Source organism: Chelonia mydas, chromosome 6, assembly GCF_015237465.2.
Source record: "Chelonia mydas isolate rCheMyd1 chromosome 6, rCheMyd1.pri.v2, whole genome shotgun sequence".
Taxonomy (NCBI): domain Eukaryota; kingdom Metazoa; phylum Chordata; order Testudines; family Cheloniidae; genus Chelonia; species Chelonia mydas.
The window spans coordinates 20124693-20145448 of NC_051246.2; the positions used below are offsets into that span (position 1 = coordinate 20124693).

Genomic DNA, 20756 nt, shown 5'->3' on the forward strand with positions numbered 1-20756 from the left:
TTATTTTCACATCCTGCCCTGAATTCTCTCGTGGTGAATGCAGTGCAGGTGAAGGGCCGTCAATATCAATCCCAAACTTGCCATTGTGACCGAGATTGGAAATGTTTAGATCTCCTGGGCAGAAATCCTATTAGTCTGCTACCCTCCAATTTCGAATTTCCAACTATGAGGTCCTTATGGCCAAATACAATTATAGAAATTATTCTAAGCTGGAGGGACTTTGCCACTATCTGCCAGAGGCAAAAATGGAACAATTCCTGCCCCTCGTTTTGGAAGGTCACTTAATAGCCCGCATGGCCCCGCAGGCCTCCCTGGACTCAGCTGACACAGCTGCCTGATCCATTGCTGCCACAGTAGTAACGTGACGTGCATGATGGTTGAGCCTTTCAGGATTCCCTAAGGAGGTGCAAAATACGGTCAAGGATCTCCCGTTCAAGGGACAAAAACTCTTTTCTGAGCGCACAGACAACTCCTTACACTCAATGAAAGACTCCCGAGCCACTCTAAAATCCCTTGATGTATATATACACCACAGCCAAAACGGAGATTGGGAAAATATCAGCTCCCTCCATGATCTTGCCCTCAGCCATACTACCCGCAGTGGCAGTTTAACAACCAACGCTGTCATCACTGACCTCCCAAGAGGCGCAGACAATCGCCTGCGCAAGGGGCACCATCCCAAACACCCTCTAATAAGCAGCAAATTTGAAGGTTTGGTCAAGGTCCAGAGAAGCTTCTGCCTGCTCCAGTTGTCCCTACCATCTGTAACACCATCTACACACCAACAGTTTGGCAAACGCCTTGCTCCATTTTTCTCATCTTGGATGCTCATTACCTCGGACAGATGGGTCCTGGAAATAGTAAAGGAAGATTACTCCATCCCCTTCCTAGCTATACCATCCTGCCAAACCCCTCCCTGTCCCTCTTCAGGGACCCCTCTCACTAGCCGATCCTAGAGTGGGAGGTGAGACATCTCTTACAACTGGGAGCCATAGAACTGGTCCCTCCACAGCACAGAGGACACAGTTTCTATTCCCACTACTTCTTGGTACAAAAGAAGTCTGGTGGTTGGCACCACATCCTAGACCTTTGCAAGCTCAACAAGTTTGTCAAACTACAATGGTTCAAGATGGTCACCTTATCCACCATCATCCCAGCACTGGAACAGGGGGATTGATTCTTGGCTCTTGGCCTACAGGATGTATACTTTCATATTGCAGTACACCCTGCTCACAGATGTTTCCTACCATTCATCGTTGGCCACGGTCACTACCCGTACAATGTACTACCCTTTGGAATATCCACAACTCCGGAAGTTTTTTCCAAGGTACTCGCAGTGGTCGCGGCCTTCCTCTGCAAACAAGTCATCACCATTTTCCTATATCTAGATGACTGCCCTCTCAAAGTGCTATCCGAGACTGAAGCACTGTGGGGGAAGTTTGAAGTAGCCTGGGCCCCGTAAAGCTTGGAGTTTGAGAATGGGCAGCAGCAACTCCATAAAATATGGTCTCACAGCTGGCGCCTGGAGCAGAGGGAGGGCTTAGGCACCAATTAGAGGTGCAACCAAGGGCTGAAGAACTTTGCTCCTCAAGTCAGGGCTCAAGGAACCCTGCAACCAAGGCATGAAGGACCTTGGAAAACCTCTGCCTTTAGGGGTAAAGGGACTGCAGAAGCCTCTGTGCCCGCTGGAATCTAGGGGAAGGACTTGGGGGACCCTGACACAAAGGGTTAAGATTTGTGGAACGTCTGTGTTGAAGGACTCTGCTCACACAGTAGTGAGGGGGCTGTGGAAGCCTGAGGACAAGTTGTGGGTGGGAGGGGGTTTCCTGGGCAATGACAGGGGTATAGTTTGTGTGTTAATACACCAGCCCCCGGGATAGGAGATTTTATTTTGGGATTCTAGTTGGGTGATATGACTGCGCCAGAGGCCCAGAAGGGAGGGAAACTGAATCCCACACTCCCCTAAACAACTGGGAGCTCAGTTTTGGGGGTGTAGGCCTGGGTTGACATAAGTAACTTGCCTCAATGCTTAGTGGGCGTAATTGGGAAGGTGAATGGAAGGTTAAGTTGTAAATAGGGGCTTGACAATCAGTATGCTGGAGTTAGGATGTCTGTGCTAGTTAAGAGAAGTAGCAACACCTTGATGCTAGGGACTATGGACAAGATAAACCTGGAATGTAAAGATCAGATTCCACATGGACTGAGCATGCTGTACACAGGGACTGGTTCCAGCAAAGTAGCCAATCCAATCCCAAAATGTGTGGTGTGGTGTATAGCTAATGCACTGTGTAAATGAAGAGGATGTCTGTGTAAGTTTGGATGTATGGTATGCCCTGTACTCACCCCCTATGCTTGAGTCTGATCAACTCATTGTAGCTTTGCTGCATGCCGAATGAAGCAAGCTGAGTGATAAAATGCAGAGTTGAACTGAGTGTTTTGTATCCCAGAGATCTGGATGAAGTGTTCTCCCAGGACCGGAGAAACTGTTCTGGATCAGCTGAGTGGAAATAGTCCCACTTACACTGAAGAAATTCAACTTGTGTATGGGTGGGCAGCACATGGCTGTTCATGTGTGGAACAATTTGGCTGTACACTGATTTTTTTTTACTACTGGTTCATCTATATCCCTGATACTCAGGTCTGTTGTGATTCAGTTAATGGTGTTGCCTAAACAGTCTGTTCTTACTCTCCTTCAGGAAATACTGGGGCATTCTATTTGTCAGGTTTAGCTGCTTTTTGTTTAAGCAAAGAGTGTTGTTAATACACAGATGTAGATCAGTGTGTAATTATGGTGCAGTGTCTCCAGATGTGTTTTCATCCATGGGGGCATAGCCTGTTCCCTGTGCTGTGTATAAATCCTCTCTCTACCTAGTCCTGCCAGGTTAGTGTCTATAAATGTAGTGGAAGTTTTTAGCAGTTTGGGGATGAATCGTTGTTCATCAAAACTGTATTTAATTCGTTAGGGATGGATTCCAGCCCCGCCCTTCCCCCGACTCCTTACTCAGCTCCTTGCACTGCCACAGGCCCCGTAACATCTGTTTCCTGCAGGTGCAACGTGCAGGGAAGGCTGCAGTCCTGGCAGGGCAGAGAAAAGTCCTGGCCGGGGTTCTCTGCTCTGCACCTCTAGGACCACAGCCTCCCTTCCGCACCTTGCACCTGGAGGGATCTGGTGTCAAAGATCCTGTGGCATTGCAGGGAGCTCTCTGCAGCTTTGCTGTCATGGTCCTACTCACTCATGACAATGGGTCTGCAGAGGGCTCCCTGCAGTGCCATGGGGCTGGTGACACCCGCTCCCCTGCAGGCAGAAGGTCTCTGCTCTATTACCCGAACCTCTGAGATGCATGCTGCAGAGGGGGTGTATTTCAGGCTGGGGGACAAGGAAGGAATTGGGATAGTGTGGTGGTTCAGATAACAGGAGTATACTGCATGTGTGTAAGAGCTGTTCCTGAAGGAGGTGTCCCGGGGAGTCTGTCTGGGCTGGAGTTGTGAGCACAGGCTAATGGACACAGTAGGAGACCAAGCAGAGAGAGGCGCCATCGCACCCACCTCACCATATTCGACAGATGAGTTTTCTGCAGTAGCAGTTATCTTAGTCACTCTGTCCAGAGTTTTGATACAAGGAAATCCAGGCCTCCTCTGAAGCCCCTCATTTAGGGACCCAAGTACAGGCGACCTCCTGGCGTTCTTCCCAGCCCCTCTGTCCTTTTCAGCAGAGACTCTGTCCTTGGCCAGGTCCTCAGCTGGTGTAAATGAGGGCAGCTCCACTGATGTCAGCAGAGCTGTGCTGACTTTCCCCAGAGGAGGATCTGATCCCAGCTGTCAAACCAGGCAGAAACCCCCCATTCTGTGGCTCTCCAAAGCAGAGTGAGACCCATGGATTCCTTGTCACCATTCTTCTCATTGCTCTGCTGAAATGAACGGCGAATCTGCTGTTTCCACTTCTCTGCAGGGACAGGAGTTTCTGGGGACTGCAAATGAAAACAACAAATGTGATAAATTCTTATTGTAAAAGAAACCAAAATGAGAACACAAAGCCCCAAATGGTGCCAGGTGTCGAGATATGAGCCAGCACTCGGGGCTTTGCACCCAAAGAGGAGCAAATCTTTGACAGAATAAAGGAGTTTGCCCTGGAAAGACAATGGCAATAAAGAATCTCACAGGGGTGTATCAGCAGTGCCTCCTCTCTCCCTCCATTTGTCAAGCAGCAACTCCTGCGTAATTGTAAAAGTGACTTGTAAAGCTGTTTCATGCTCATTTTTTAAGTTTATCAAATTCCCGGTCCAGAAGATCCACTTCTGCTCAATTTATTTTTGTTAAAAACCCTGTTTTCATGATTTGTAATTTAAAATCATGATTCTGCCCCCTCAGATAAACTAGAGTGAGAAGGACTTACACCCCACCTCTTACTGATGTCACTGCTACTTGCGTATCTAGCAGATGCAGAGAACATTCCCCATTCTCTGTCGCACTCTGTACTTTATACAATGTTTGTTTGTCTTGGTTAAAGCTTCTACACTACTTTGAATCTGGGTATTTTATTTTCTCCCAGTACATAGTGTGTGGGAGGGGGAAAGAGATGAACACATCTATGGTGTTTGTGATGTCACTAGTCGCAGAAAACACTTCTGCAAACTGCTCAGGCCAAAGGGGTGTGTCCAAAAGGCAAGCTTCCAGGAGGAATAAAAAACAGACAAAAAGGTGGGGGGTGTGTGTGTGCGCGCAATTAGTACTAGTAAGTCTGAAAAAAAATGAGGGCTGCTGGAGAAATTGAGAGAGCTCTCTCGTCAGCTTTAACTGGAGATGTTTTACTTTTCGTTTACTGCAGAAATCAACTTTGATCAAATCATTTCCTGTTCCTCTTTCTACATTCTCTAGTCATCTGTGTTTGAGCATTGAGAAGACCAAGAGAACAAATCAGCTGAGGGTTACCATCCATTGTTTCTAATAGCTGTCTGGCTAACGGTAAATACATCATTCTCTGAGGATAGGCTACTTCTAATCTGAACACATTACAGTTTTGGAACCTGTCAGAATGGGCCCTAGTCAGTATTTCAGAAGTTACCATTGCTACCCTTCACCTTGCTGCTCTGATATCCAAAGCCCTCCTGAGAACATGCAAAGCTAACAGTGGGTCTCAGTACACAGGTCCTCATACTCCAGGACTGTGATGTACAGATTCCAGACTGGATTTGGTTGTTTTCTGAAATATTTTAAATTAGGGGTGTCCCATCTCTGTGTTCTGAAATCCATTTCAATGGTAAATATTATTATAGCACCTTTCATCCTAGATTCTCAACAGCCTTTACAGACATTAACTAAGTTGCAAAACTCCCCTGTGTGCTAGAGCAATATGGTTATCCCCACTTGACAAAGGGGGAAACTGAGGCACAGAGCGAGATGAAGTTCAGTGAGTCCTTTCTGAGGCAAAGCACCGAGGAGTTACAAACCCCAATACTGCGCTGCTTTTTTCTATGTGGGAAATATTGTGATTACTCAATATTAATTACCGTATATACTCATTCATAAGCCAATTTTTTTGGTAAAATATGCGTCCCTCAGCCTGCACCGCTTCCTGCAGCTCCCATTGCCTGGGAATAATAGAATCATAGAATATCAGGGTTGGAAGGGACCCCAGAAGGTCATCTAGTCCAACCCCCTGCTCGAAGCAGGACCAAGTCCCAGTTAAATCATCCCAGCCAGGGCTTTGTCAAGCCTGACCTTAAAAACCTCTAAGGAAGGAGATTCTACCACCTCCCTAGGTAACGCATTCCAGTGTTTCACCACCCTCTTAGTGAAAAAGTTTTTCCTAATATCCAATCTAAACCTCCCCCATTGCAACTTGAGACCATTACTCCTCGTTCTGTCATCTGCTACCATTGAGAACAGTCTAGAGCCATCCTCTTTGGAACCCCCTTTCAGGTAGTTGAAAGCAGCTATCAAATCCCCCCTCATTCTTCTCTTCTGCAGACTAAACAATCCCAGTTCCCTCAGCCTCTCCTCATAAGTCATGTGCTCTAGACCCCTAATCATTTTTGTTGCCCTTCGCTGGACTCTCTCCAATTTATCCACATCCTTCTTGTAGTGTGGGGCCCAAAACTGGACACAGTACTCCAGATGAGGCCTCACCAGTGTCGAATAGAGGGGAACGATCACGTCCCTCGATCTGCTCACTATGCCCCTACTTATACATCCCAAAATGCCATTGGCCTTCTTGGCAACAAGGGCACACTGCTGACTCATATCCAGCTTCTCGTCCACTGTCAGCCCTAGGTCCTTTTCCGCAGAACTGCTGCCTAGCCATTCGGTCCCTAGTCTGTAGCGGTGCATTGGATTCTTCCATCCTAAGTGCAGGACCCTGCACTTATCCTTATTGAACCTCATCAGATTTCTTTTGGCCCAATCCTCCAATTTGTGTAGGTCCTTCTGTATCCTATCCCTCCCCTCCAGCGTATCTACCACTCCTCCCAGTTTAGTATCATCCGCAAATTTGCTGAGAGTGCAATCCACACCATCCTCCAGATCATTTATGAAGATATTGAACAAAACCGGCCCCAGGACCGACCCCTGGGGCACTCCACTTGACACCGGCTGCCAACTAGACATGGAGCCATTGATCACTACCCGTTGAGCCCGACAATCTAGCCAGCTTTCTACCCACCTTATAGTGCATTCATCCAGCCCATACTTCCTTAACTTGCTGACAAGAATACTGTGGGAGACCGTGTCAAAAGCTTTGCTAAAGTCAAGAAACAATACATCCACTGCTTTCCCTTCATCCACAGAACCAGTAATCTCATCATAAAAGGCGATTAGATTAGTCAGGCATGACCTTCCCTTGGTGAATCCATGCTGACTGTTCCTGATCACTTTCCTCTCATGTAAGTGCTTCAGGATTGATTCTTTGAGGACCTGCTCCATGATTTTTCCAGGGACTGAGGTGAGGCTGACTGGCCTGTAGTTCCCAGGATCCTCCTTCTTCCCTTTTTTAAAGATTGGCACTACATTAGCCTTTTTCCAGTCATCCGGGACTTCCCCCGTTCGCCACGAGTTTTCAAAGATAATGGCCAATGGCTCTGCAATCACAGCCGCCAATTCCTTCAGCACTCTCGGATGCAACTCATCCGGCCCCATGGACTTGTGCACGTCCAGCTTTTTTAAATAGTCCCTAACCACCTCTATCTCCACAGAGGGCTGGCCATCTCTTCCCCATTTTGTGATGCCCAGCGCAGCAGTCTGGGAGCTGACCTTGTTAGTGAAAACAGAGGCAAAAAAAGCATTGAGCACATTAGCTTTTTCCACATCCTCTGTCACTAGGTTGCCTCCCTCATTCAGTAAGGGGCCCACACTTTCCTTGGCTTTCTTCTTGTTGCCAACATACCTGAAGAAACCCTTCTTGTTACTCTTGACATCTCTTGCTAGCTGCAGCTCCAGGTGCGATTTGGCCCTCCTGATATCTTTCCTACATGCCCGAGCAATATTTTTATACTCTTCCCTGGTCATATGTCCAACCTTCCACTTCTTGTAAGCTTCTTTTTTATGTTTAAGATCTGCTAGGATTTCACCATTAAGCCAAGCTGGTCGCCTGCCATATTTACTATTCTTTCGACTCATCGGGATGGTTTGTCCCTGTAACCTCAACAGGGATTCCTTGAAATACAGCCAGCTCTCCTGGACTCCCTTCCCCTTCATGTTAGTCCCCCAGGGGATCCTGGCCATCTGTTCCCTGAGGGAGTTGAAGTCTGCTTTCCTGAAGTCCAGGGTCCGTATCCTGCTGCTTACCTTTCTTCCCTGCGTCAGGATCCTGAACTCAACCAACTCATGGTCACTGCCTCCCAGATTCCCATCCACTTTTGCTTCCCCCACTAATTCTACCCAGTTTGTGAGCAGCAGGTCAAGAAAAGCGCCCCCCCTAGTTGGCTCCCCTAGCACTCGCACCAGGAAATTGTCCCCTACGCTTTCCAAAAACTTCCTGGATTGTCTATGCACCGCTGTATTGCTCTCCCAGCAGATATCAGGAAAATTAAAGTCACCCATGAGAATCAGGGCATGCGATCTAGTAGCTTCCGTGAGTTGCCGGAAGAAAGCCTCATCCACCTCATCCCCCTGGTCCGGTGGTCTATAGCAGACTCCCACCACTACATCACTCTTGTTGCACACACTTCTAAACTTAATCCAGAGACACTTGGGTTTTTCCACAGTTTCATACCGGAGCTCTGAGCAATCATACAAACCGCGGCCACTGGGAATTGAGGGGCTCTGTGCCTGCGGACACTCCAGGTAAACAAAATGTCCCGACCTGCCAGCGGCTTACCCTGATGGGCTGGGAGCCAAAGTTTGCCAACCCCTGAAATATAGGGTCGGCTTAGGAAAGGGTCATACAGTTTTTGCTATTTTTACCTATCCATCTTGGGGGGTCAGCTTATAAACGAATGGGCTAATGAATGAGTATATATGGTATTAACAGAAATTTACTTTGTATTTTAGTTTTGTTTCCTGATATTCACGGATGGAAAACAGAAGTAGCAGAAACAGTGATCTGCTCATACGAGCCCTCGACGACCTTTCTCAGGAAGAGTTCAAAAGATTTAAAGACAAATTATCACACTTTGACTTTAAGGGGAAAGGTAACATCCCTCGAGGTCGGCTGGAGAATGCTGACACGACAGACACAAAGAACCTCCTGATGCAATTCTATGGTGGAGACGCTGCGGGAGATGTGACCATAGAGGTTTTCACTCAGATCAACCTCCGAGATTCTGCTGCAAAACTCAGAGAAGAAAGAGAGAAAGGTAAGAAATTTTAAGCAACTGTAAAACCTGGGAGTTTGCCCCAGGGCAGCAGCCACAGGAGCAGAAGGAGAAACAGGCTGATGGCAGAAATGACAAATTCTAAATCCCAGCCGGAAGCCAGGAGGACACAGAGCAGAGATGCCCAGAGTGGGCCAGATTCTCTGACCTGCTCCAATCCCTTTTCACCATTCAGCGGGCACAAGGGGAGCAAAGTCAGCCTGTAATTCTCCATCTGAAGATATCCCTAGGGTGGGGGAGTCCCCTGTGGTTGCAGAGCCAACGTGGCGGCGCAGAATGCCATGGACAGAGAGAGGTGGGGAGGAGAAGAAACTGGAGTTCATGCCCAGCCACAGCACCATTCTTTGGGGACAAGCGCTGGTTGCTGTAGCCTGTTCTAGGGCTGGGATGAAGAATCAAGGATCTGTAACTAGAAGCTGATCACAGGAGAGAGGCTGGCCCCGTGTGTTTCCCCAAACAGCTGGCTGGCCCCATGAGACCTTTCTGGGGTTCCAGGCAGGAACTTTAGCTCCAAGGCTGTTTTTAATTAAAGAAACAAATTCAGTGCAATACAAACAGCCAACACATTTTTTTATCTTTATTTTTTAGATGGGGGGGAGAGGTTATTTTATTCCCCTAACTGAGTTATTAAACAGCCAGCAATCCTGGAGAGCTGCGGTTCCTAAGGCCCCAGGCTGCATCCAGAAAGCATAGTATTGTGTTAGCCACACAATATTCCAGGATAATGTGTTGTTAGGAGCACACTAATGGGCCTGATTCTAAACTGCTTTATACTTTGTGTAGCCATTAATCTCTGTGTAAAATGAGCACTCAGTGGATGTTCAATGCTCCATTCAGTATAAGCCGAGTGGAGATTTCTGATTTGGGAGCTTTTTGCAGCCTCTTTGCACTCACTGGGCTCAGTCCTCAGCTGTGCTAGAGCAGCACCTGGTGCAGCTGATGGCGGGAAGATAAAGGTGGTTTTACAATAGCCCATTCTGGCAGCGGAGCCATAAGGATCCATTCAGGCAGCTGGCAAGGCACACGCTCTTTCCCCAGCCATGCCCCCAACACCGCTCCTACGCTGATCGCCACAAGGTGCAGTGGGGTACTGCTGGTTACATAGGCCTTCCCTGTCCCTCTCCCCAGGGATTCCACCACACAGTGGAAATCCCCAGGAGGCTGCTTACAATGGCTCTATGGCCCTCCTGCATCATCAAAGAGGCACAAATGAGCCATATCAAGGCTGATGATGTGGTGCGCTTTGCACAGGTGCAAATGGCTACACAAGGTGCAGGGCAGTGGAGAATCAGGCTCCATGTTTTCAGATGTTTATAAATTCTATAAAAATATTATTTGGGGATTAAATTCCTCATGCCATATGACAGCCAAAAAATAAGTTTTGGGAAGTATCATAATACGTTTACCCTCTGTAGCTGCTTACCTGTGGGGGAGGGGGAGGTCTGTTTAAAAAAGATTCTGTCCTGCTTTATTATATATAAAGAAGGCTTGAGTGTTTAAAGTCTTTTTTGTTCAACTCAAGCTTTTGATATACAGTTATGCAAAAATATACCTTCAAAACATCTGCTTCTTTAGTTATAGAGCTGAGAAAGCTTCCACACCATTTATCTGGGCTTGCAGTGAGACCCCTGCCACAACCGGGGATGACTAAATGCAGCAGTACTGAAATTTCTAAGGTGTTGGGTTTTTTTAGAAGAAAAACCCCACTTCATTAACATTTTTTGTTTTGTTCTTTGGTGGGTCGCTTCCAACCCTTTCAGATTGTTTGTTTTTTATAATAATACCCAGCTCTAATATAGCGCTTTTCATTAGTAGATCTCAGCGCTCACATATCATAAAGAAAGACACGATGGGTATGTCTGCAGAGAAATGTAAGCCTAGGGTTAGTGGGACTTGAGTCAGCTGACCCATGTCAGGGAACCCTGGGTTTGCGCATCTTCATTGCATTTTAACCCTAGGTTAAGGATTTTCTGACCTGTGCTTGAACCTAGGGCTCTAGCCTCTACACTGCAGTGCACAGACCTGAGTCAAAGTGACCCTATTCCAGAGTGCCTGGGATCCCATCCCATCCCAGTGCCAACACTCTAGGCCTACGAATACGTTGCATTGTGGGAAAAATCTAATGCCCACCCTGTTTCTTAACTGTGACTCTGCTATTGATGGGATTCAGATGCCCATAAGGAGCACACGAGTACAGAAACCGCATAACTAGCGCCTTTGGCGGCTGTCTCAGTAGAATGACTACAGTTTGTGAAGGCTTGATACTGAACTACCATCTAATCTGAGAGTTGGGCTCTCCACTTCTAGGTTGAGTCACACTGGCAGGAAAATTCCCATGTGCTTCTGTTCTATGGATAATTAGGAGGTCAGTCTCCAGGGCTGCCAAACTCTTAATTGAAACTTTGCAATTCTTAATTTTTAAAAATGGGATGTTCAATGAAGCTGTTTTTGTTTTGTTTTTTAATTTATTTTTGTCTGTTTTGAAGTTTGACATAAAATGATAGTATCAGAGGAAAAACACCCTCCCACTCCAGGCTGGCTGCTGCCCACTATGGAGCAGTGCAGTGTACTCCAGCACCCCCCAAGGATCCCTTATCCCTGCCCTCATCGCACCCCGGGAGGCAGAGATAAAGGATCCCTGGAGTTTGTGGGGAAGTTTTGGGGCTTGCTCCCACTCATTGCCCTCACAGGGCACGCTGCCCAGGCATCTCTACACACGCAGCCCCAGGGAGGGCAGTAGCGGCCTGGGAGCAAGGGTCAGAGAGTAGAGTGGGACCAAGTGGCTGCCCTGCAGGGAAGGGGAGCAGCAGAGTTCCCAGCTCAGCACAGCCAGAGGAGGGATAAAGCCTGGCAGCTGGGAGCCGTCTCCAACCTCTCAGCTTTGTTCCTGGCAAGCTCTGCACAGCAGCAAGGAAGAGCTGGAGCCAAAGCCGCCGCCGCCACCACCATAGGAGTGTGATGGGGTGCACTAGGCCCAGAGGCCCCCTACTGGAGGCCTCAGGGTCCTGCCACTCTTGTGCCAGGAAAGGAGTAGTAGAGGAGTCCTCCAAGCAGCCTAGAGTGGCTTCAGGGAACACAGCCAATCAAGGCACAGGAAGGCCATATAAAAAGGACCTGCAAAGCCAGAGACAGGCAGTTCCTTGCTGGAGCCAGAGAACTGGACAAAGGGAACTGCAGCACCATGGACAGATCAGTGCCAGCTGGGACTGGGGGAGCGAGAGAGCTCCTGGCTGGCAGCTTAGTTAAAGGGACACAGAGACATGTGGCAACTATTCTTAGAGTTGCTAGGCTGGGACTTGAAGTAATAGGCGGACTTGAGTGCCCCCCATAGGCCACTGGGAAAGTGGCCGATAATTGGACAGCCATAACTCTCAAGAAGGGGATCTGAACTACGTAGTGGCCTGGCTGAAGAGCTGGGGCCAGAAGGGCCCAGAGAGGACGTATCTATTGCTGCCAGGGAGAAGCCCTGAGGCTACGGCCTGATACCAGGACTGGAGCTATTTAAAGACTGAAGATGCACCCGACCAGAAGGGGCACTCATGAGAGGTCAGTGCCAGGCCGTTACAAGGAGGCTGCGGGGAAGGTTTGTGGCTGGTTCCCACTTACCATCCTGACAGTGCCACAGCTGGGGCACCCCTGCACATGGAGCCCCAGAGTGCTAGAGAGCAAGGGCCAGAGAGCACAGTGGGAACAAGCAACTGCCATGCAGCAAGGGGGAGCTGGAGCTGCCACCACTGAAGGAGGCAGTGGGGGAATTTTGGGGGCTGACTCCCACTCAGTCCCCTGACAGTGCATGCAGCCCAGGCAGCCCTGCACATGCAGCCCTAGAGGGGCTGGGGGCAAGGGCCAGAGAGTGGAGTAGGGACCAGGCAGCTGCCCTGCAGGGAGGGGGAGCAGCAGGGCTCCTGGCTCAGCATGGCCAGGAGAGGGAAGACTCCCAACATCCCAGTGGCTGGGAGCTGCCTCCTGTCTGGCAGCTTTGCCCCTTGGTTCGGGGAAGCTCTGTGCAGCAGCTAGGAGGAGCCAGAGCAGGAGCTGCTGCCACTGGGAGAGGAACAGGGATCGTGTTTTGCCAGGCAGTAATGGAGCTTCTGGCTGTTGGGCTGGCTGCCTGCAGTGCTGCTCCTCTGCCACCAGGATCTCTGGGATACACCCAGAGGGCTTCCAGGACCCAAGTCAAGCCAGGGCTATGTGCACCCAGGAAAGCAATAGGGCTTGGATCCTAGGTCCCAGCTTAACACGGGCTCAAACCCTCCAGCCCTGCAAGGTCCTGGGACCCTAGATCTGAGGCCTAGGTTAGCACAATTGGTGCATGGACACAAGGGGGGTTAGACTGAGCCCAGGCTTACATTGCTGTGTAGACATACCGTACGTGGCTACTCCAGTGGTTTTAAAAAAAAGTGTATTGCTTCTGGTGGACGTTTTGAACAAGTCATTGAACTAGTGTCACCAAAGAAATTCTTTGCCTGCCTCAACCGTGGGTTTACTAGGGAGCTTATTACTGCAGAGAGCCCCGAATGAATGACTTGTCCCAATGTCCTGAACTGCATGATACTCTGTGATTTTTGTTACACTAACATTCATGTGAAATTTCTCTTTCAGCTTTGGGTCCTCGGCAAACGTGTGAAAGATCAGCAAATGGTATGTGACATTCAATAAGGAATTGCATTGCGTAATTACCAGTGATTACCAGCATTAGGCTAGATCAGCCAGACATTCGGTTTACTAGTAGAAATAATGAGACTGCACTCTGAGGTGTTACTTAACAGATCACACAGGTTACACGGGGTTGGATGGGAGATGAGGAAATGAATGGGGAGATCTCCAGGAAAGAATCAGGGGCTGCAGAACATGGTGCTGGTGAGGAGGTGGAGCTCTTGTTTCAGAGGCAGAACTAACCCAGTGCAGCAGCATGATGCTGGAAGACACTATCCTGCTAGGGACGCCATCTTTTAAATGAGGCAAAATAACTAGAGGTCAACATTTGTGGTCACTGAAGGTGCTACGGGACGTTTTTAAACCTCTGGGCCTTGGACAAATTTTAGGTTATATTCTTTGCACCTAAATTCCCGTTACTGTTTCAGTTATACCTGTCATTCTCCATCACTTCATGCCCTACTTTGTTACAGAGTGCCACTGTGCACTGTTAATACCAGACAGGTTTCACCCTAGAGGTGGCTGCATTTCAGTAACTGATGAAGTGATTCTTACCCCCGGAAGGGCTGAGCCTACACTTTTCTCTCACATCACTGATTTCAATGGGACCACTGATGTGAGTAAGGACTGGGCCCAGAGTTAATTTACGTGGGGACACTTTATGATGCAAGGGGCACTATAAACTTACAGTACCAGTATTATTATTATTTAAATAGCTTTATTGTATCATTACAGTAATATCTAATGCTGCTTGTCACTAACTCAGCTTACAGAGCGAAGTATAGAGAACATATACAAAACGAATACAGCTCAATAAAAGACATGAACGCTCGTCTTGGTGAGAATGTGAAGCTAAACAGCAGATACACAAAGCTGATCATTGTAAATGAACATCGTCACAAAAAGCAGAGAGAACATGAAATAATAGCCTTGGGACGGAGACATGCAGAAATTATGACTAAGCACACTAGTCCTATCACCGTAGGCGATTTATTTGACTCCGATGAAGATGGACAGTCACCACATATTGTCGTGCTGCAGGGAGTTGCAGGGATTGGAAAAACACTGACAGCAAAAAAGATCATGTTGGACTGGGCAAATGGAGAACTGTATCAGAGCAGGTTTGATTATGTTTTCTACATAAATTGTAGGGAAATTAACTTTTTCAGAGAGCACAGAAGTGTTGAAGATTTAATTTTAAAAAATTGTCCTGATCAAAATGCACCAACTAAAGAGATTCTGATGAATCCAGAAAAACTCCTGTTCATAATTGATGGTTTTGATGAACTGAAATTTTCCTTTGATCAATTAACAAGTAATCAGTGCTCTGATCCCTGTGAAAAGCAGCCAGTGGAAATCATACTGAGCAGTTTATTTAGGAAAAAAGTGCTTCTCAAATCTTACTTAATAATTACTACAAGACCAGTTGCCCTGGAGGAACTTGGGCGGTGTTTGAAAGATGAATGTTATGCAGAGATCCTGGGATTTTCTGAAAATGAGAGAGAAGAATATTTCCACAAGTTCTTTCGGAATGAAGAACAAGCAACAAAAGCCTTTAGCTTTGTAAAAGAGAATGACATGCTCTTCACCATGTGCTTTGTTCCCCTTGTGTGTTGGATCATCTGCAAGGTTCTGAAACAACAGATGGAAGAAGGTGAAGATCTTGCACAAATTTCCAATACAATCACTGGAGTGTACATGAACTATCTCATCAGTTTAATAGAGGGTGACACCAGCACTTCAAAGCAACGGGTAAAAGGTAACTTAAAGGGACTTTGCTCCTTGGCTGCAGATGGAATCTGGAGGCAGAAAATACTATTTGAGGAAGAAGATGTCAAGAAATATGGCTTAGATAAACCTGATTCCCTCTTCCTGAATGAGAACATGTTTCAAAAAGGAATTGGGAAGGAGTGTGTTTACAGCTTCATTCACTTGAGTTTTCAAGAGTTTTTTGCAGCTTTGTTTTATGTATTGGAGAAAGAAGAAACAGTGGAAAATTCAGAAACTGCTATACAACCCGTGGAAAAATTGTTTGAAAAGTGTGAAGAACCTAGGAATCATTTAATGTTAACAGTGCGATTCCTGTTTGGTCTCTTAAATAAAAAGAGAATGGAGGAGATGGAGAAAGAACTTAGTTGCAAAATTTCACCCCAAATTAAAAATAATTTACTAACATGGGTTAAAGAAAAACTCTCTCTGGCATTGTTCAACTATGATAAGTTTTCTTATGACTCAACAATTTTCTATTTTGAGTATTTTCACTGTTTCTATGAAATTCAAGAAACAGAATTTGTGCAGAGTGCAATGAATCATTTCACTGAGCTAAACTTACGTGGTCATACCTTTACCAAAATGGATCAAATTGTTCTTCAATTCTGTATAAAGAATTGCTGTAACCTGGAGTCAGTTGATCTAGATGTGTGTCTGTCTCTAACTGAAGACCTGAATGAAGATTCCCCAGGACCAAGCAAGCAGCCACGTTGGTAAGTGTTATCTAAGCTCTAAAAATGCCTGCGTAATTTATTTTTTAATCTTTTTTTTTTAAAAACATTGATTCCCCCCCGCCCCCAGGTTTTCATAGCTCACAAATGGCCAAATGACCGAGCATAAAAGTGAGTCAATTTAGGGACAGCCATTTAAGACTGGGAAGGACCATGCCCCATCCTCCCCCAAACCTTAAAAGCATGGAAATAAGAAGTTAAGGGGAAAGACTTGTGCACTCCTTTCTACCTTCGTGTTGCGTAAACATTGTCAGTAAGGCTGCAGTGCTCCATATGGCTTTCACCTCCATCTCCAGTAGCTACCAAAAGCAATATGTACCCCAACTTCATCACACTTACAGTCCAGTGCAAAACCCTATGGAGTGCTAGAGTGTGGAGCTGGGAGGAATGAGATATGAAAAGATTGTGGGTGGCTGAGATCTTTTTAGAGATGAAATGGGTGTTCCGGAGGCAGCTATAGAAGGGGAGGGTGGGAAAGGAGAAGGGTGGGCATGAGGTTAGGAAGGGTGGCTGCAGAGGGGCCAAGGTTGGTGGCGGGGAGGGAGGGAGGGAGGGAGGCAGAGAGGGTGAGGATCGAGGGAGGGCCCTGGTTAGGGCAGATATCATCAGAGGTCAGGAGGCAGCTATGGATATGGGACCTATATCTATCTGGGCTGGTGGGAGGTGAGGGAGGATTGGATGGAGTCGGTGGAACAGGTGGGAACTATAGAGGGCCGAGGGAACACAAGGAGGGGGAAATGAGGCCACTGAAGGGAGAGGAGGACAACTGCTGTGATGAAGGTATGGGGGGTGATGAGAACCGTGGGTGATTGACACGATTACAAACAGTAGCAACAACAAAATCTCAGAAGTTTAGCTACAAAGCTCTAACAAGTCTCTACAGAGCTTGTGCAAATGGAGATTTTTCAGAGGCTTATAACTTGACTATATTTGGGTGGATTTTCATGGGAACAGCAAAAGGCACGGCCTTGACACAAAGACCACCCCCCACCCTTTCCAAATTTCAAGTCCCTGCTCCAAAACATGGGGAAGCTAGAACTTCTGAGGGAAAAGGTTACAAAAAAAATTTTAACATGGATAAAACAACCTAATTCTCAGAAATGGCTGAACCATTTTTTGCAGAAACTTTCAGACTATTTATTAGCCTGATGGAAACACCAGGCATGGAAAATTTCAGCCCAAATGGTGAAAATTTGGAAAAGTTATAAGCACCGGAAAACAGGGACATGTCCAGCAATCCTAATAACAGGAGTTGCTATCAGCTCTGCACATAATAATCTTTGTGTAAGCACTGTCTGTTATAATGTATAGATATGGTGCCTTGCACACTAGGACCCTAATCCTGGCTGGGGCCTCTAGGGGCTATTGTACTACAAATAATCAATGATAATAACTTTGGTTCTGTGCACTAGATCCCAGCTAGGGGAATCCACTGAACTGTTTTGACTTCTTTCTTCTTTTTGTTGTTTTTTACTGGAGAGTAGCAAAAAAATTACTTTTTGACCTAGGGTGAAGATCTCTATTTTTAGTGCCCTAATCCAGGAACCTCTTGTTCAATTCACTTCCAATCTGATAGAAAAATTCAGTCTCCACCACAAACCTAAGCGGACTACTCAGCTAGTGTTTGGCATCCACTTCCCCTTTGGGGAAGGAATATTTAAGTTGTTCAGGGTAAATGTTGGATCTCCCATGTGGCTTGAGCCCTGGGTATGTGCCAGAGACAGTAATTTGCACATATGCAATTGGTCTGGGGCTTTTTGCAAACCAGAGTGTTTGCAGGCAGCCTGATGCGTAGCTCAATTTTGTATTTCTTAGTTTTCAGATTGTGACAGGGCATGTAGGCCCCTTGCTGGCAAGGAGGAGATTAATGAGAGCCTGTGGTACTAGTTAGCTCCACCCTACGACAGCTGCAGCAGATGTCAGGTGTGGAGCGGGCAGATAAAAGGAGACAACCTAGCTCTGTTGGGTGCTGTCCAAGAAGGAGAGCAGAGCCCTGCTTCTCCCTCTGTGAGGGAAGCCTGGTTACATCCAGGAGGCTGAGGCAGCAGCAGCTTTCCAGTTGGAGGAGCTTCCCATGGATGGGATGACGGAGCACTGGGGGATTGACCAAAGGACTGGCTATAAATGGGCAGGGTCCTGCCGAAGACTTGTGGGGTGACCCTATTAAGAGTTTTTTGGTTTTTGCTTCTTTTGGGACTTTAATACCTCGGAAGACAGGGAATGAAAAGTGCCTTAGCCAGAGGGCTAAAGCACCACGGCACTGGACCTCACAAGAGGCAGTGACTGATCATTGGAGACCCTGAGGCAGGGTGCGGAGTGCTCTTGCGGGCCATGGGGCTGCTGTGGAGCAAACCCTGACACACAGAGGATTAAGTTAAGCCACTCTCCACATTCTGCAAGAGTACAAGGCAGAGCTGGGCAACCTTAACTCTACATTAACAAAGTTTTTTTGGCAGCTCATATCAGTTATACATAGGTACTGTTTGTCTGTGGAGCATTTTATACCATTTTAATCTTAACAGTAAATCTGTGCACCAAGACAAAAGTGCCAATGTATCTGTCACTTCCCAGATGCCAACACTCAGTCTGAGGGATTTTCTCACCAAGTGCCACTATAGTATGGGGCAAACTTCCTAAGCCTGGGAAACAGGATCCCAGGAGTTCAAACCTCACCTCTAAGTGCTGCTTATAGTATATTCTCATGCAATTCATTGCCCTTTTCATTGACCAAACCATGAGCCCCAACCTTAGAAAGCCGTTCCCAAAGACCTGCTGAACGCACCCCATTGTTTGAAGAAACTGGCAGAGAGATTATGCAGGGTTACTGCCGGGACAGACCCCAGCTCTCTAACATCATAAACCCCAATTTCATCCACTGAAGCATACTGCCTCTCATGTTCGCTACACCAGTTTTGCTTATCCTATCTCTAACCACCACAAACCACATTCCTCACCCAGGATTCCTGATCAACAATATTCTACTGCTGATTAGTAAATACTTGAGTAACCCTCTGTGAAATTGTTTGTCAAGACCTCCAGTGGCCGGTCTACAAGAGGGCTAGCTCCTCTAGCTCCCTTCTCCACTGATTCTGGTGATCTGCTGTGTGGTGGCCATGGTCTGAACACTGCTTGGGAACCACAGGCTAGGGTTTGGGAACCATGACCTCTCAGATCACCCACGCCCTTAGTGTGCCCCACCCCAGGCAGTAGTGGTCTGAGTTTTCCAGTGTGGTTTCTGTGGAAGTTGTTTACCAGGTCAGTGGTGTGAACACCCTGCACCAGTTGCCAGAAGTATATGGAAAACCAGGTGTATGTGGAGGGAACCAGTTAAGTCGACTTGAAAGATGACTGGGTTTATTTGCCAGGGAGCTTGGTGGGGCCAAGGAACTGGTAGTCCAATTAGGAGATGGTCTGTCCATGTGTGGGTATTTTGTTGAGAACTATACCCTCTGGCCTACCAAAAGGAGGGGCTCCTCCAGTCATTGACGATCAGCATAATGTTTGTAGCTCTCCTTGGCATTCTCCAGGTGAACTTTAGGTCATCTTGGGTTTGGCATAGCTGTTGTATCCAGTCAAGGGCTGCTGGGTTGTGGGAAGCTGTGAATAGCTCGGGTAGAACCCAGGATAGAACCCATAGTCCAAGAAAAAAGGGGCTTTGCCTTATAGAGGTATGTTCTGCATGATTGTACGTGAACTCTCCCTGAGGTAGCAGCAAGGGCCAGTTGTTCCGGTGGAATTTTATGTAGCATTAAAGATACTGTTCCAGGATCTGGTTGGTTCTTTGCATTTCATCTTTTGTCTGGTAGTGGTAAGTGAAGGAGAGACAGCAGCCGATGCCCAGAATCCAGAGAGCTCCTCATCAGAAGTGGGAGATAAATTACACACTGTGGTAATGGAGGATGTGCTCTAGGAGGACATGGAGGTGGATGATTTGATCCACCCAGAGCCAGGCAATTTCCTGGGAGGAGGTTGGGCCAGTGCAGGTGATGAAGAGTGCCCCCTTTGTGAGGTGGTCCACTACTGTCAGAATGGTCATGAACCCACTGGACTTGGGTACTTCTACTCCAAAATCCAGGACAACAACTGTCCAGAGGCCGGATGAAGTCTCGAGGGATTGCAGGAGTCTGAAGGGTTTATTGTGCAGTACCTTGGAGTGGGCCCATGCATTTCAAGAGACCCATAGGCCTGTGCTCTGGCCTGCATGCAAGGCTACCAGAAGAGACAAGAGACTGGGCACAAAATGTCCTGCCAGTGGGGAGACCTGACATATTTGTAGTTCTTGGGGGGGCAGGGGAGACATGTATATGCCCTTTCATGTAGGTGCCCTGTCTTGGACGTCATGGAGTTCCTTAGTTATGGCTTCTGCTTATCAGGAGGGATCCCATGGACTGTATGAGGGTGAGTAGGTCTTGGTGGAAAGCTGTGCCCAGAAAGATATGAGGTTTGAGGATGCAGAAGATTTTAGGGTTTGAGTCCTTCAGATCAGCATAATATTCTCCCTTCTGGGAGAGAGCATCGGCCATGCTATTTTTGGTTCCTGGATGATAAGAGAAATCAAAGCACAAAAAGAATGAGGTCTACTTAAGTTGTCATTGATTGAGAACTTTGGACCTATGCAGATATTCTAGGTTCTTATGATGGTGTATGCCTGGATGGGATATCAAGCCCCTTATAGATAGTGATGCCACTCTTCAAAGGTGATCTTAATTGCCATGAATTCTTTGTCTAAAATGTTGTAATTTTGCTCTGTGGATGTGAGTTTCCTGGAGTAAAAGGCACATGGATTTAGCAA

General features: G+C 47.2%; 1 protein-coding gene across 1 annotated transcript in view; it reads left to right on the forward strand.

Moving 5' to 3' along the window:
* The window catches only part of LOC102943820 (NACHT, LRR and PYD domains-containing protein 3), a 194752-nt gene that overhangs the window by 14156 nt on the left and 159840 nt on the right, over window positions 1-20756 (forward strand). The window contains exons 2-5 of the mRNA XM_043549318.1: window positions 4826-4962; window positions 8485-8789; window positions 13410-13448; window positions 14230-15946. Coding sequence (XP_043405253.1) covers window positions 8507-8789; window positions 13410-13448; window positions 14230-15946 — 2039 coding nt within the window. The 5' untranslated portion in view covers window positions 4826-4962; window positions 8485-8506. The remainder of the gene's footprint in view (window positions 1-4825; window positions 4963-8484; window positions 8790-13409; window positions 13449-14229; window positions 15947-20756) is intronic.